The sequence below is a fragment of the Nicotiana attenuata genome, unplaced genomic scaffold (assembly GCF_001879085.1).
Source record: "Nicotiana attenuata strain UT unplaced genomic scaffold, NIATTr2, whole genome shotgun sequence".
NCBI classification, from domain to species: Eukaryota; Viridiplantae; Streptophyta; class Magnoliopsida; order Solanales; family Solanaceae; genus Nicotiana; species Nicotiana attenuata.
This window is the reverse complement of record NW_017672032.1, coordinates 10,759-27,332: the sequence shown is the minus strand read 5'-3', so window position 1 is coordinate 27,332 and position 16,574 is coordinate 10,759. Positions and strand designations below refer to the sequence as shown.

The window sequence follows — 16,574 nt, the reverse complement described above, 5'->3', positions numbered from 1 at the left end:
GGCAAGGATGGCGGCATCGGAGGAGGTTATCCGCGTCCTCAGATCTGGACGGGCGATTCGACCCTTGTAAGATGCCTTTTCTGATACCTCTTTTGATTTGGAATGCTACTTTTGCTGCTTAGTTCTGATTCTATTTTTCTTTTTCTTGAACGTTCTCCTCGATTGATGGTTTTAAAGGAACCGTTGGTAGGCGTTAATTCGAACGTGATCGAGTGTCTTTGATTAGTCCGAGTGAAGTCAAACGTTGCCATAATTAACTCGAACGAGGTTTAGCTGTGAATCAAGTTCGAGCTAGGTCGAATGCGAGTTGAATTCGAGCGAGGTCGAATGTCTCTCAACTAATTTGGACTGTCAAATGTGCCTTAATCAGTTAGAACGAGGCCGAAGGTTAATTAATTCGAGCGAGGTCGAATGTTGGTTTATTCGAGCGAGGTCGAATGTGGGTTAATTCGCGCGAGGTCGAATGTGGGTTAATTCGAGTGAGGTCGAATGTGGGTTAATTCGAGCAAGGTCGAATGTTGGTTAATTCGAGCGAGGTCGAATGCGAGTTAATTCGAGCGAGGTCGAATGCGAGTTAATTCGAGCGAGGTCGAATGCGAGTTAATTCGAGCGAGGTCGAATGTGAGTCAATTCGAGCGAGGTCGAATGTGAGTTAATTCGAGCATTGAATGTGAGTTAATTCGAACGAGGTCGAATGTTAGTTAATTCGAGCGAGGTTGAATGTTGGTTAATTCGAGCGATGTCGAATGTGAGTTAATTCGAGCGAGGTAGAATGTGAGTTAATTCGAGCGAGGTCGAATGTTAATTCGAGTGAGGTCGAATGTGAGTTGATTCGAGCGGGGTCAAATGTTAATTCGAGTGAGGTCGAAGGTGAGTTAATTCGAGCGAGGTCGAATGTGAGTTAATTCGAGCGAGGTGAAATGTGAGTTAATTCGAGCGAGGTCGAATGTAACCTTTGTTTGACAATGGCCGGGGGCCGTATGGGCGTGAATTCGAACGAGGTCGCATGTAACTTGTTTAATCGATGCAGCGCCGCTTTGGCGAAAATGCGGGTGAGCGTCATGCACTTATGCTTTGTCTACATATATCGAAGAGATTTACATGTTTTCCGAGCTAGCAATCCAGTCCCAGTCTATATGGTCTCTTGGCATCTTCGGATATTTTTTATATGACGGCGAAATCGTTCCCTGTTCGTGTATCTGGGAGAATGCACCTGCTTCTATTTCACTTATAAAAATAGTCAGTTAAAACCAAATGAAATTGTTCGTTACCTCGATTTGATCAGTTGGCGAGTGGAGGGGAGTGACCACGTTTCCTTCTCCGGTTATGCTTTTAGTGTCCGCTACCAGATTGGCAAGGCCGTCTGTTTCGATATTCTGCTCGAGGGATTTGGTCGAGCTGGCATTTATCGAGCTCGGGTAACAGCTTGCAGATCTCGGCCTGGTATTTTTGCGTCTTTGTTTCTTGATTTGGAAAGTCCCTGTGACTTGATTGACAACGAGCCGAGAGTCGCACCGTAGGATGACTCGTTTTGCTCCGTACTCGAGTGCTAGATTTAGACTTGCAATCACGGACTCGTTCTCGGCTTCGTTGTTAGTCATATCTGGGCATCTTATGGACTAGAAAATTACTTCGCTTCTTGGGACCTCGAGTTCGAGTCCCAGTCCCGATCCCGACGCGTTTGTAATCCAATCCCGGGTGCACAAAACCAAAGGATACATAAGGCATACCATCAACATAAAAGGTAGGACAAGTTTATCATTTCAAGTGTCACACAATAAGCTATCATCTCTCTCTAAAAGAGAGAGCAGTATATATAAGATATAAATTGATGTCTAGCATTAACATGGCAATAAAATTATGGACGTGCTTAATACATAATGGCCATAATCCTACACTAAAAATTTACACTGATGACATACCAAAGCCACTACTATAGCAAAATGTAGTTTTCATATTGATATCAAACATAATTTAATTTCTCGCTTTTAGAAAATCTTCACAAGTCACAACCTTATTCCATTAGCATAACCAACATGCTTTCCAGCATCATGATGCAACAATATAATTCACAAAGAACTTGTAAAACATTTCATACATATATGTAGAGATCCAATCTTGATTGGTCTAACTATTTCAAGAGCTTACCTACGAAATTCTCAAGTTCGCAGAGAAAACTAAAATTTTAACTAGAAAATGCCCACAGACGGCGTCAAATTGTTTGACCAAAAAGTATGAGATATTTTGTTAAACTAATTAAATAAGAAGATAGAGGGTAAATCCTAGTCAAGGATAATTAATTCTAGATCTGAGATGGATAACATGAATAGAAAAATATGTATTCATGAATACAACAGCAAAAAAAATCCTAAAATTCATGGCAGTCCAGTTGTATGCGCATGTATTCACATGTATTTGCATCATGTATTCATGAATATAGCAGCAAAAACGCCTAAAATCAGGGCAGTCCAGCTGTACGCGCATGTATTCACGCTGCTTTATTCATGAATATAGCGGTAAAAAAGTGCCTAATATTAGGCCAGCTGTATGCACATGTATTCACATATATTCGCGCCATGTATTCATGAATACAACAGCAAAAAGAGCCTAAAATCAGGGCAGTCCAGCTGTACGCGCATGTATTCACATATATTCGCGCTGCTGTATTCATGAATACATCAGTAAAAAATGCCTTAAATCAGGCAGTCCAGCTGTACGCGCATGTATTCACATGTATTCGGGCCATGAATTCATGAATACAGTAACGGTAATCACCTTAAAAATAGGTATGTCCAGTTGTCTAGGAGAGAGGAAAAACATAAATAGGGTATTTCATGCCTTATTTCATGCCTCAATGGTAGTATATACTATAAATACTTATTTTGCTATAAAATATAAAAGGTAGCTATAGAAAATAATATTTTAAAATAATTTTGGTTTATAATAAATAGGGTGTATACCTTTGCTATATGAGGTAAAACTTCCATCGAAAAAATACAAAATAAACAAGAAATTAAGAGTACAAATGGCGTGGGATAGCCGCTTTTTAATGTGGCATTTAGTTTTTATTCAGCATTTTCAATGCTGAGCAAAAATAGCCATTACTTTATTAAAGCTAATACGAAAAGACGGTTTTACCCTTTCTTCATGAGTGTTGTTGTCCTTAATATTTACACAACACTCATGAAGTTAAGGACATGATGTCCTAAAGTTTAACAAGAGAAGGTACAAATACAGGACACTTTGTCCTTAATATTTTACATAACACTCATGAGAAATTAAGGACACCATGTCCTTAATATTTACACAACACTCATGAAGTTAAGGACACTATGTCCTTAACATTTACACTGCACACATGAAGCTAAGAACATCATGTCCTTAACATTTACACTGCACATATGAAGTTAAGGACATGAAGTCCTAAAGTTTAATAACAGAAAGCGCAAATACAGGACACTTTGTCCTTAATATTTACACAGCACTCATGAAGTTAAGGACACCACATCTTTAATATTTACACAACACTCATGAAGTTATGGACACAATGTCCTTAACATTTACACTACACATATGAAGTTAAGGAGAGGATGTCCTAAAGTTTAAAACAGAAGGTGCTAATTCAAGACACTCTGTCCTTAATATTTACACAACACTCATGAAGTTAAGGATACCATATCTAGCACAGGGGTATTTTCGTCCGGGCAGGTGAAATTTTATTAAAGCTCTGGCTAAAGTGTAAATACATTTTAAACAGTGACTTAAGAGTAAATACAACTCTAATTAGTGACTAACTGTGCACTTCCCCGTAAAATCTGGGCCTAGGCCCAAAACCTGATCTCCAAAATCCATTTCGTACATGGTTGATGGTTGATCCATCTTAAAACGACAGCGCCGCCACGAACAAAATAAAGGTCAAAACGCTGTCGTTTCTAACCTCCAAAAGCCCTTCTCAAAAGTACAACTCCGAAACATTTCAGCGTAAATTTTCCAGGCTCCTCGATTTCCCAATCTCTCTGCTCTTCATCACTTCACGGTAAGCACCCAGCCACCCCCTTCTCCCCCCCCCCCCACCCCCACTTCATTACTTTTTTTCTCTCTCTAATACGTGTAGATTTATTGAAAATCTTATGCCACCATGTTTGTTACTGCTTGAGATGAATTTTACATTTAGGGTATTTGATTTAATACTTATTATAGACAATTTTTACGTGCGGTTATACGGTTTAGATTAATGGGTTATTTCTTGCTTCATTGATATCGAAGCCACGGTTGAATGATTGAATTGATTAATTTTTAACCCATTATTTGTGATTGGAATGGTTTTGCTTAATGGCTCATCGTCTGTTTGGTTTGTATCGTAGCCAAACTCGATTCTTGGCATGAATATTTTATGCAGCGGCGGATCTAATGAATAAGCTACGAGTTCATATGAATCCAGTAGCTTTGATTTAGACCTTGTATATGTGTTAAAAAATTCATAAATAAGTACAAACAGTAGATTTTGAACCCAGTAATTAGATGGATGTGGTAGAATAAAGTTCTAATCGTGGATCCGCCTCTGATTTATGGTATAGGTTAATGTTTCATGAAAGGCCCAGTTTGATTTCTTTCATTAGTTTTAACGTTAACTTTGGGATTTGATTGATTTCATTTTTAACGATAACTGTGGGATTTGAATAGTTAGGATTAATGAGTAATATTCTGTTTTGTTCTGTATCAACTGATTGATGTACACGTGGGTAAAATAGAAATGTATCCAGTGTTGTGTATAGGAAAGATTGGATTAACTGATAATTGCCTTTTTCATACCAAAACAATTTTGATGAACATTGTCTCCTTAAATTGAGGAAATGGAATATTGCAATAGAAGCTGGTCGCTTCTTTTTCTGATTTCTTCACGATTTGGTGTTAGTTATTTGTGTTATTCAAAAAGAAGCATTACCATTACATGTTCGAATTAGCCAACATTCGTAGCACCCTTTAATCCTATCATATCTTGAATAGTATATTTTGTTTGTAGAACATATACAGTCAGACCTCTTTATAACAACATCTCTATATAACTGTCATCCACTATAAGAGCTAAGTTTTTTCGGAACCGTTTTTTATGTTATGTTATAATATATGTCCTCCCTCTATAATAGCACTTCACTATAGCGGCCAAAAAATATCATAACAAACTAAGCTGTTATAGAGAGGTTTATGGGAGCATTTGCAGAATTTTAAGATGGATTAAAATATCGATTTGGAAGGAACTGTTGATCTAGTTGTGCCGCGTGTATAGGTGTAGACACTCAGATTTGATATCGAAAATGAACCTATAACAAAAACAAAAGGATATAGAACCTCACCTCCCAAAGAATGGTCGAATTCTATTGATGGTATATCTTGAAATACTATATGAAGAGCTATGAACTCCTGAAAGTTCTTGCAGCATATCATTGGTGTATTTGGGGAAAAATGTGAAGACACTTTGATCTGTGCATATGTTTCTTATTATCTTCTTTATCATTATTTTTTCTTTTTCCCCTCTTTCATGTGGTACTCCAGTTGATTGCTAATGGCTTGCAGACGTGAACTAATTTACTGCTGGCGATGCGTTCCGTTCTTTATTCTAGAATTGATTTATGATATGTTTTAGTGGAAAGAAGAGGTTTAGTAGGCAGTACAAGGTCTATCCCCTTCCCCTTCTTCCTTTTAGGAACTAAAATGGGAAAGATACGCAACATACTCGTGTTAATATTTTCAGCCCATCCCAAAGGTCTGGTAGAACGAGGAAATAGATGAATACTTTCCTTTCACTTGTACCGAGTATCTCGAACAGAAGGATATTTTACTTATTTTACGGCTTGTAATTCAACAGCTTATTTTCCATCATTCTACCCTTTGCCTTGCTTTTCTGAACATACATTTTGTTAGAGTAAGATAATGGAAATAGTTTGAAGATTTGAAGTATGTAGCTATATGGACTTGTCTTTAGAGATTCAAATGGTATATCAGTTTATTGACTTTCTGGAGATGTTAGGAGGGAGAGGATAACGTGAGAATGTTGTTATCTGGGCTGCCTCTTGTACTATTTTGTGCCTTATTAATAAACTTTTACCTTCTCAAAAAAAGAGAGATTCAAATGGTACATCATACGGTAGGCTACTGAATGACGTAGAAGTGCTAATCTGTACGTTATACTTCATTGCCTCGGAAATCACATGATGGTGGCATAAAGATTAAACAAATGCTGTATGTTTGAGATACTAATTTTTATGACTTGAAATAATCTCTAAATTATACATCATTGCTTCCGAAGCCTCATGATCGTTTTACAAAGATCATATACGAGCTGTCTTGAGATGCTATTTATATAACTGAATGCTTTTATGTTTTTATAGATAAAAATTTGTTCTCTTACTTGGTGGTTTAGGTTATCTTCCGGGTTTAGGAGCTCGAAGATGTCTACCAAGTACATCGTTGGTTCTATTGTCGCATCCTTTGCTGTTGCATATGTTTGTGATACTGTTATTTCTGACGGGAAATTATTTGGAGGCAAGTTCTGGTTCCTTTTGTTAGTTCTTTGATCATGAAATCGCTTGTGCTATACTGACATTCACTTGTGGTATCTCGAAACAGGTACTACTCCAAGCACCGTTGCTAACAATGATTGGTCGAAAGAAACAGACAAGAAATTCCAGGCATGGCCTCGCACTGCTGGTCCTCCAATCGTCATGAATCCCATCAGCCGACAGAATTATATTGTTAAATCTTGATTGAGGCAGTTCAGTTATGTTGTTTTGGGTTCTGCCAGAAAATAATTCATTTGAAATTGAACAATTTTTGTGTTTGAGCAAAGGATTTGCTCTGATACTGTATTCAGACGATTCAGTCATTTATATTCACTTTCCCTATAAGAAGGGTTGACATGTTATAATAAATTCTTTTGTTCAGTTTGCGCACCCATACGTATTCCCTTTTCATACAATGGATCGGTTTCTGAGGGATATATGATTAACTCTGCTCAATTGAGCTGTTTTATTTATTTGTTTATTTATTTATTCCGCTCCCCTTTGATCCCCTTTGTTGGAACATATTGCTCCTCTGGTGACTCGAACCCACGATCATGGGGTTGTAGGTGGGGGTGCTGACTATCCGGGCAACCTACTCTTGTCCAATTGAGCTGCTTTCTGCTATGGCAATTGTATGTCAATTCTTGGCTTTCTGCACTACTTTGTTTGATCATATATTTTTCATATGTAAGTGTTTACTTTCTTGATTTGCTGAAGTACCTCACAGCAGCAAACCTCTGTTTTATGTTATAGCTGCTGCACTTAACATAAAACAGAGTGAAAGTATTTATTTATTAGTTGATCTTTTTATATAAAATATAAAACTATATATTTACAAATTATATGTGAAGTATCATCTTTCAGCATCTTTTGTTAAAAATTTCTGAAATTAATGAAAATTGTGGAAACAGCCTCTTCTAGAAATGCAGGGTAAGCCTGCGGCAATAGATCCTTGTGGTCTCGGTCTTTCCCTGTACCCTGCGTATAGCGGGAGCTTAGTACACTGGACTGTTTTTTTTTTTTTTTTTTTTAAATTAATGAAATTTTAATCAAAGAAAAGAAAATATTATTTGAGTTTGCAAATGGTAATAGAGAATTGAAAAAAGGACAAAATTTCTTAGCTACTAGGCGGGGATCGCCCTTTGCTGGTGTTATGAGAATATAATTGATGTTATGAGAAGACAATTGAATAGAAACAACAAGGTAACACACATATTTCATCTTTAAGAGCTGAATAGATTCAACTTTCGCTGATTAAGCGTCAAATAACTACTGCATATTATGTACATGCGCTTGGAACAAAAAGTTGTATATTTATAGTTGTATTGTTCACAATTCACATACATATTATATTTACATATCAAAAGAAGCTGATGCAAACAAATGTGATGCATTAATGCAAACAGCATGCTGCCGGCAAGCACCATTTTTGCTATTGTTTGGCTTAAAAGTTAACAATGTACTTTGTAAGCTAAAAAACAATCTAAAGTAGGAAAAGGATAAATCGTAATCAAATATAATAATCCTAGAGATGCAAAGATGATAATATTGTAGTAGATCTAGTATTGCAAAGAAACAATATGAACTCAATAAGATACGTCGTTTGAAGTAGAGATAGAGAGAGAAAGCCAGAAAATGGAGAGAGTTGTATTAGATCAGATCCCCTTTTTACAATGCGAGGGTCTCCTTTATATAATAAGAGACCCTCCTCGAAAGAATCAAAAAAGTTACAAAGATAGGTAACGTCTCCCTAGTGAAGACACTGAGTCCTAAACGATGTCGCTTTTGTTCCCACGGCAGAGTCGTACCCGCTACGTTAGTTGGCGTACACTCACTGGGCGTACCCACTGGCGTAGAGATGCTGAGGGTCAAATTTGACCCTATACAGTTAGTCCCTCCGCTCGTTGGAGACGCATTCGGTGGGCGTCTTCGATGGGCGGAAACGTGGACCTCGGCTTAGGAGAATTTGACCTCGACCCGGGGCGGCAATATGAATGAAGTGAAATATATGACGTCGTTGAGCCACTGACGCGCGGCTTCCTTTTTGGAATGACGTCATCGCCTGTATGCATCATTATTATATTTGCCCCCGAGGCGGTTCAGAGGATGATGTGACATTTTGGTTTCCGGCGCACGTTTTGAATCATGACCCTTCGATTCCTGCGCAACTTATCCCTATAAGTATGAGAGAGGTTCGATTTGATTCAACTTTCAATCCTTCTGAAAGCATTTTCTGATATACTCCTTTGTCTTTCTTTACTGTAATCGTTATTTTGTGAGGGACTCTCCCACTTCTGTTGAAACCACACTTCCTATCGTCAGTGCTTCGTTTCTTAAGTAGTATAATCATGACAAAACGCGGACAGAGTAGTAAAAAGGCCAAAGATAATGCCCCGTCTAGGGTTCCGCCATCTTCCGGTGGTGAAGGGGAAAAGGCGGAGAAGGCCCTTGTTCCTCTCAGCGTAGACAATGTCCTTCCGAAGGAGACGCACGTTCGCAGGGATTTTCCAACTAAAAGCCCTGATCTTCCCTGGGAGCACAACGTTTTATTACAATCTCATTTAGATGATCTTCGAGAGACGCACCATATTCCGGACCACGTGGAAATGGTTCCGGCCGGGACGGACTATGCCAATGTGCACCGGCCTGGATATTGCACATTCTATGAGTACCCGTTCTTGCTCGGTTACGCCCTTCCAGTCTACCCTCTGATGGAGGAGCTTTGCCGTTTTTATAATGTGTGTCCGGCCCAGCTCACTCCCTATACTTTGAAGGTGTGCCGTATCATGACCACTTATGCGGCCAGGGCCGGGTGCAGCGTCTCGGTCCACCACCTCTTACAGTTGTTCAGCGCTGGTTACCTGAGGGGTACCATGCTGCAGTTGAAAGGTCGTGGTACAAGGGGCTTGGTTGTTAAAGCCGATGATAAGCCCAACCGCCGCTTTTGGCGTAAGTATTTCTACATCAGGACGGAGCACCTGGTGTCGAATCCCGAAGGGTTCCCGGAAAGATGGAATCCAGAACGTAAGTATTTCTACTCGTAGAATTCAGGACTGCTTGCGCTTTTGACCATACGGCCATTGTGATTTCTTTGATTTTCTTCCTTTTTTTATTCGCAGCGAGGGCTTCTCCACCCCAGTTCATTGGTGACATTAAATCGTGGGTGGAAAGAATAATACCTATGCGGAGGAGTGCCGTACCTGGGCTGCATTTCTTCGGGCAGTACGGCCCGTCAGGTAATTCTTTGGCTACGGTTTGGGGATTCCCTACGTATTTGTTATGACTTATTCGCGTTGGCAGGTCGGAGCGCTCCTAAGAAGAAGAAAAAGAGCGTCGTCATCTTACCTGGGGCGGGTACTGATTCCCTAAAGACGGGTATATACCCTGTGGTTCGCCAGTGAGGGCGCTGCGGGGGGCCCTCAACGCTGCCGTGCGGCGTCCACGGAGGGGAGCGACTCCTTCAATGCCATCCCCACGGGCGGTGGGAGACTTCTGAGAGCGAGGAGCCGCCAGAAAGGAAAGACGTCGGTTGATAACCGGCAAGGGGATAGCCTCAGAAGACGAGGGGCGACGAGCACGCGATCCATCGGAGAGTCAAGGCCAGTTTTTATGGCGGATGCCATCCGTTCCGGGAGGTCGGCTCCCCCAGGGGGGGAGGGGGTGGTTTGGGCTCGCCACCACGCATTCCGGAGAGCGGCTCGTCGGCGACCGTTGGAGAAGCAGGTGATGATGCCGAGAGGGTGGGCCCTAAGCACCCAGAGGATGCAGATGCGTTAACGCGGGTCCGGCCCGTGTGGAGATGAGGCAGGTAGATCTAACGCCGAATTCTGATCCCAGGAGGGTATAACCTGTGGCAACACAGCGAGCAGGCCGCAACGGAATATGACCCTGCTATGTGCGCCGCCTGAGCGTGAAACGTTACAAGGGGTTTAGCGACGGGGAACTATCCCGGAGGGTTGCCGGCGCGGCCTGCAGGTATTTTTCGATTTTCTTTATGTACCGTAAAGTAAACTTTGATGCATACTGACTTGCCTTTCCTCCTTTTCTCTCTTCTTTTTTTTTTTAGACTGCTCATATTGGAGATAGAAGGGGGCGGCGAGCGCAAAGGAAGGCAGCCACCTTTAACAAGGTGGTGAAGAAAATATCGGCGGTGCCGTGTCAAGCATCAGGCGCTGGCGGACCTACTCAAGCAGGACCCGGAATTTTGGGTTTTCCGTGAGGGTTTGGAGCAGTTAGAGGCCCAGCTGAAACGGAGGGTGGCCGAGTTGGAGCAGATCGACGAGCAGCTGATGGCCGCCCTGGGCCCGGAACATTGAGTGGAGACTCTTCTCCAGTCCAAGGAAGAAGAGTTGGAGGTTGGCCGTGGGGTAGCGGCGGAAGCTGCTGATTTGCGGATCAAGGTTGCCGCTATGGCCACCGAACTCGATGCCAAGGCGGCTGAGATTGAAGTCCTCAAGCGGACTGCTGCGCCAAGGCCTGATGAGGATGCGCATCGTGAGGCGCATGACATGTGGGTATATGCCGAGGCCAGATTGGTCGTCTTCGAGGAGTTCTTAGCTGCGGGTCGATCTACTGAGGCGGAGGTTCAAGAGCAACGACGCATAGTCCGTGTCGCCCGTGAAACTTGTGGGTATAGTTCTGATTCCCCAGACCGGGCAGGCTATAACTCCGAAGACGTCAACCGTCTAGAATCCGACTCTTGGATCTCTGCGGCCTATCAGGCAGAGGACGGCGGTGGACGGGATGGCGATCCGACGGGGGGCGGTGATCGGAATGGCGAAGCCCCTTAGGACTTGTATTCATTTTGTTTTGCTGTATTTGGAGATGTAAATGGGTCCTTTTGTACAAGTATTTTTGGATGATAATGGAAGTTATACTTTTGCTGTTATTCTTTTCTTTCTTTACCTTTTATTTTCGGCCTTAATCTTGTTGATGGTCTTAGCCGTGTGCACAACTTCAACTATCGTCGAGTTACTCGCTGTCATAGTCGAGCTGGGTCGACTTATCGGCGTCGATGGCCTTAGCCATGTGCGTAGCTTCGACTGTCGTTGAGTCGTTTACTCACCGTAGTCGAATCTAGGTCGACCGTTGGCGGCGATGGCCTTAGCCATAATATAATTGATGGCCTTAGCCATGTAGGCGACTTCGACTGTCGTCGAGTCGTTTACTCACCGTAGTCGAATCTAGGTCGACCGTTGGCGGCGATGGCCTTAGCCATAATATAATTGATGGCCTTAGCCATGTAGGCGACTTCGACTGTCGTCGAGTCGTTTACTCACCGTAGTCGAATCTAGGTCGACCGTTGGCGGCGATGGCCTTAGCCATAATATAGTTGATGGCCTTAGCCATGTAGGCGACTTCGACTGTCGTCGAGTCGTTTACCCACCGCAGTCGAATCTAGGTCGACCGTTGGCGGCGATGGCCTTAGCCATGATATAATTGATGGCCTTAGCCATGTAGGCGACTTCGACTGTCGTCGAGTCGTTTACTCACCGTAGTCGAATCTAGGTCGACCGTTGGCGGCGATGGCCTTAGCCATAATATAGTTGATGGCCTTAGCCATGTAGGCGACTTCGACTGTCGTCGAGTCGTTTACTCACCGTAGTCGAATCTAGGTCGACCGTTGGCGGCGATGGCCTTAGCCATAATATAATTGATGGCCTTAGCCATGTAGGCGACCTCGACTGTCGTCGAGTCGTTTACTCACTGTAGTCGAATCTAGGTCGACCGTTGGCGGCGATGGCCTTAGCCATAATATAGTTGATGGCCTTAGCCATGTAGGCGACTTCGACTGTCGTCGAGTCGTTTACTCACCGTAGTCGAATCTAGGTCGACCGTTGGCGGCGATGGCCTTAGCCATAATATAGTTGATGGCCTAAGCCATGTAGGCGACTTCGACTGTCGTCGAGTCGTTTACTCACCGTAGTCGAATCTAGGTCGACCGTTGGCGGCGATGGCCTTAGCCATAATATAGTTGATGGCCTTAGCCATGTAGGCGACTTCAACTGTCGTCGAGTCGTTTACTCACCGTAGTCGAATCTAGGTCGACCGTTGGCGGCGATGGCCTTAGCCATAATATAATTGATGGCCTTAGCCTTTCACACATTGGAGATGGCCTTAGCCTTTCACACATTGGAGATGGTCGTAGCCTTTCACTCATTGGAGATGGCCGTAGCCTTTCATACATTGGAGATGGCCGTAGCCTTTCATACATTGGAGATGGTCGTAGCCTTTCATACATTGGAGATGGCTGTAGCCTTTCATACATTGGAGATGGCCGTAGCCTTTCATACATTGGAGATGGCCGTAGCCTTTCATACATTGGAGATGGCCGTAGCCTTTCATACATTGGAGATCAAGCTAGTCCAGTCCCTTTATCATGTCGGCCTTTGAGGTCGTAAGGAGAGGTTGATATGATAAACTTGTTTCGCAAGTATCTCCCAGTGTCCCCTCTGCCGCCTCGTTAAAAACCTCCCCGAGAAAACCCAATTGGGACAAAACTCGGGTATGGGAAAAAGAGTACGACTCGGGAGACGCCTTTCAGAAGTGGAAATACTTGAGGTGAGTAATGTTCCAGTTGTTTTGGAGTGTTTTCCCTTCCATTGTTTCCAACTGGAATGCGCCTTTGCCGGCTACTGCTGTGATTTTGTAGGGTCCTTCCCAGTTGGTGCCCAGTTTCCCTTCACTTGGGTCTTTGGATGCCAATGTCTTGGCTTTAAGGACATAGTCTCCCACCTTGAGTGGTCTTATTTTGGCCCTCTTGTTGTAGTATCTTTCGACTTGTTGCTTTTGGTCCACCATTCTGATATGGGCCATTTCTCTACTTCCCTCAGCTTCGTCGAGGTCTTGGAGCCTGTTTGTGTCGTTTTTTGTTCCACTGGTGTGTGAATATCTTAGGCTTGGTTCGCCGACCTCGACGGGTATGACCGCATCGGTTCCGCAGACCAGCGAGTACGGTGTTTCCCCCGTGCTGGATTTGGGGGTGGTCCTGTGTGCCCACAACACTTCGGGTAGCAGCTCGGGCCATAGCCCTTTGGCGCCCTCGAGTTTCTTCTTTAGTATGTTTAATATAGTTTTGTTGGAGGATTCCGCTTGGCCGTTGGCGGCAGGGTGATATGGCGTGGAGAGTATCCTCTTGATGCGCCATTTCTCGAAGAATTCGGTTGTTTTTTGACCGATGAACTGTCGTCCGTTGTCACAACTGATTTCTTTGGGGATGTCGAAGCGGCATATAATATTTTTCCATATGAAGGCGATCACTTCCTGTTCGCGTATTTGGGCGTACGCACCTGCTTCCACCCACTTGGAAAAATAGTCAGTTAAAACTAATAGAAATCGTACCTTTCCTCGTCCCGCTGGTAGGGGACCGACTATGTCCATTCCCCATTTGATGAAGGGCCATGGGGAAGTGACCGAGTGAAGTGGTTCTCCTGGTTGATGTATCATGGGGGCATACTTTTGGCATTGTTCGCATCGGCGGACATATTCCGCTGCGTCTTTCTTCATAGTGGGCCAATAATAGCCGGCTCGTATTATGCAGCGCACGAGGGCGCGGTTGCCTGTATGGGCACCGCAATGTCCTTCATGCACCTCTTCGAGCACTGGCCGCGTTTGTTGCGGCCCTAGACACTTGGCCAGGGGTCCGCCAAACGTCCTTTTGTAGAGCTCGTGGTTTATCAGGCAATACCGGGCGGCCTGTACGCGGAGCTTCTTGGCTTCTTTTTTGTCGAGGGGGAGTGTTCCATCCTGCAGATAGGATACAAATTGGTTGCGCCAGTCCCAAGTCAAATTTAAAGAGAGTACCTCAGTGTGATCAATGGCTGAATGGAGGAGGGTGACCACGCTTTCTTTGTTGAAGTTTTTAGTGGCTGCGGCTAATTTTGCTAAGCCGTCTGCCTCGACGTTCTGTGCTCTCGGAACTTGTTCGAAGCGGCACTCGTCGAACTCGGTCATTAACCTGTGGATCTCTGACTGGTATTTTTGCAACCTCTGCTCCTTGATTTGGTAAGTCCCAGTGACCTGGTTCACCACGAGCTGAGAGTCGCAATGGAGAACGAGTCGTCGAGCTCCATACTTGATGGCTAGTTTCAAACCTGCAATAACAGCCTCGTACTCGGCTTCGTTGTTAGTCATCTCGGGGCATCGTATGGACTGGCGAATTGTTTCGCCCGTAGGGACCTCGAGAACGAGTCCCATTCCCGATCCCGAGGCATTAGCGGCGCCATCAGTGTAAAGAGTCCATAGGTCGGCATTGGAGGGGGCACGGCGTGCCTCCAATTCCGCCTCTGGTAGTATCTCTGCGCTGAAGTCGGCTATGAAGTCGGCAAGTACTTGCGACTTGATGGCGTTTCTTGGATGATATGAGATATCGTGCTCACTGAGCTCTATGGCCCATCGGGCGAGTCTGCCTGATAACTCAGGCTTGTGCAGGATACTTCTTAAGGGGAAGGTCGTCACTACCTTTATGGGGTGGCATTGGAAATAGGGTCGGAGCTTCCGTGAAGCTACGACCAATGCCAAAGCTAATTTTTCAAAGTGTGGATACCGTGTTTCGGCGTCCACTAAGGTTTTGCTAATATAGTAAATAGGAGATTGCGTACCTTCATTTTCACGAACTAGGACTGCGCTGACGGCGACCTCTGATACGGCCAAATATACCAGCAGTGGCTCGCCTGGATTTGCTTTGGCTAGCAGTGGCGGTGAAGATAGGTACGCTTTCAATTTCCTTAGGGCCTCGACGCATTCCTTATTCCACTGTAACCCTTTGTCCTTTCTCAGCACATTAAAAAACTTATGGAATCTGTCGGAGGACCGTGAGATGAACCTAGACAAGGCGGCTATTCGCCCCGTCAACTTTTGCACCTACTTTTTGCTGTTCAGTATCTCGGGTATCGCGTCTATCGCCTTGATCTGATCTGGATTGACTTCGATACCTCGTTGTGATACGAGAAACCCTAAGAATTTTCCTGATGCCACGCCGAAGGCGCATTTCTCGGGGTTCAGTTTCATCCCGTATCTTCTCAATATCTCGAAGGTTTCTTTCAGATGGTCGATGTGGTCCTCTTTTCTTGCCGACTTGTAGCATTCTTGTGCGGTGAGTGGCTCGCCTCGAATACTGAATACTCCCCATGGGGTAGGGAATTTGATCACTTGGTAGAGGCTTGAAGGGACTGCTCGCATGGCGTGTATCCACGGGCGTCCTATGATGACGTTGTACGCCGTTTCTTGGTTCATCACGTGGAAAGTTGTTTCCAGCGTGACTCCTCTCGCTAAGACGGGTAGTGCTATTTCTCCGGACGTCCGTTCCACTGCATTATTAAAATCGGTTAGTGTTATGCAGCGCGGTATTACCCTATCCTCGAGTCCCATTTGTACGAGGACCCTTGGGTGGATAATACAGGCGCCACTTCCGTCATCGATCATGACTCTTTTAACATCCGTATCAGCGATACGTAACGTGATAACTAAAGCATCATAATGAGGGAAAGACAAACCGTCTGCATCAGACTTATCGAAGGTGATACTATCTTCGAAGTCGTCATACCGTTCATGGGCGATGGTCCGCTTTAGTCTGTGTGTGGTGGCGAGCTTGACGTGATTGATCACTGACTCGTCGCCGCCTCCGACGATCATGTTTATCGTGCGCGCTGGGGAAGGTGGCTTTGGCGGCCCTTGGGGTTGTTCCCGTCCGCGTGCAAAGTTGATTTTCCCTTTGTCACTGAGTAACTCCCTCAGGTATCCCTGGTTCAGCATCCAGACCACCTCTTGCCGTAGGCCTATGCAGTCTCCGGTTTTGTGTCCTCGTTCTTGATGGAACTCACATAGGGCGTTTGATTTCCTTGTGGCAGGGTCTGATTTCATCTTCTGCGGCCAATGCACCTTGGTGCCCAGCTTCTCCAGTGCGTACACTATTTCTGAAGGAGATACACAAAAGTTATGGGCGGTTAATAAAGGGGGCGTACCTCTTTCGTTTCGGAGTGGGGCGACGTGTCGCTGAGCGCGTCTGTATGCCTT

General features: G+C 44.2%; 1 protein-coding gene across 1 annotated transcript; it reads left to right on the top strand.

The window, feature by feature from the left end:
• The first annotated feature begins 3,930 nt into the window (after positions 1-3,930).
• Positions 3,931-6,954, top strand: LOC109211439. The gene is made up of 3 exons (XM_019374970.1): positions 3,931-4,036; positions 6,422-6,543; positions 6,628-6,954. Exons 2-3 carry the CDS (start codon positions 6,450-6,452, stop codon positions 6,762-6,764), a joined length of 231 nt encoding a protein of 76 aa, XP_019230515.1. The 5' UTR covers positions 3,931-4,036; positions 6,422-6,449; the 3' UTR covers positions 6,765-6,954.
• Positions 6,955-16,574: the final 9,620 nt, after the last annotated feature.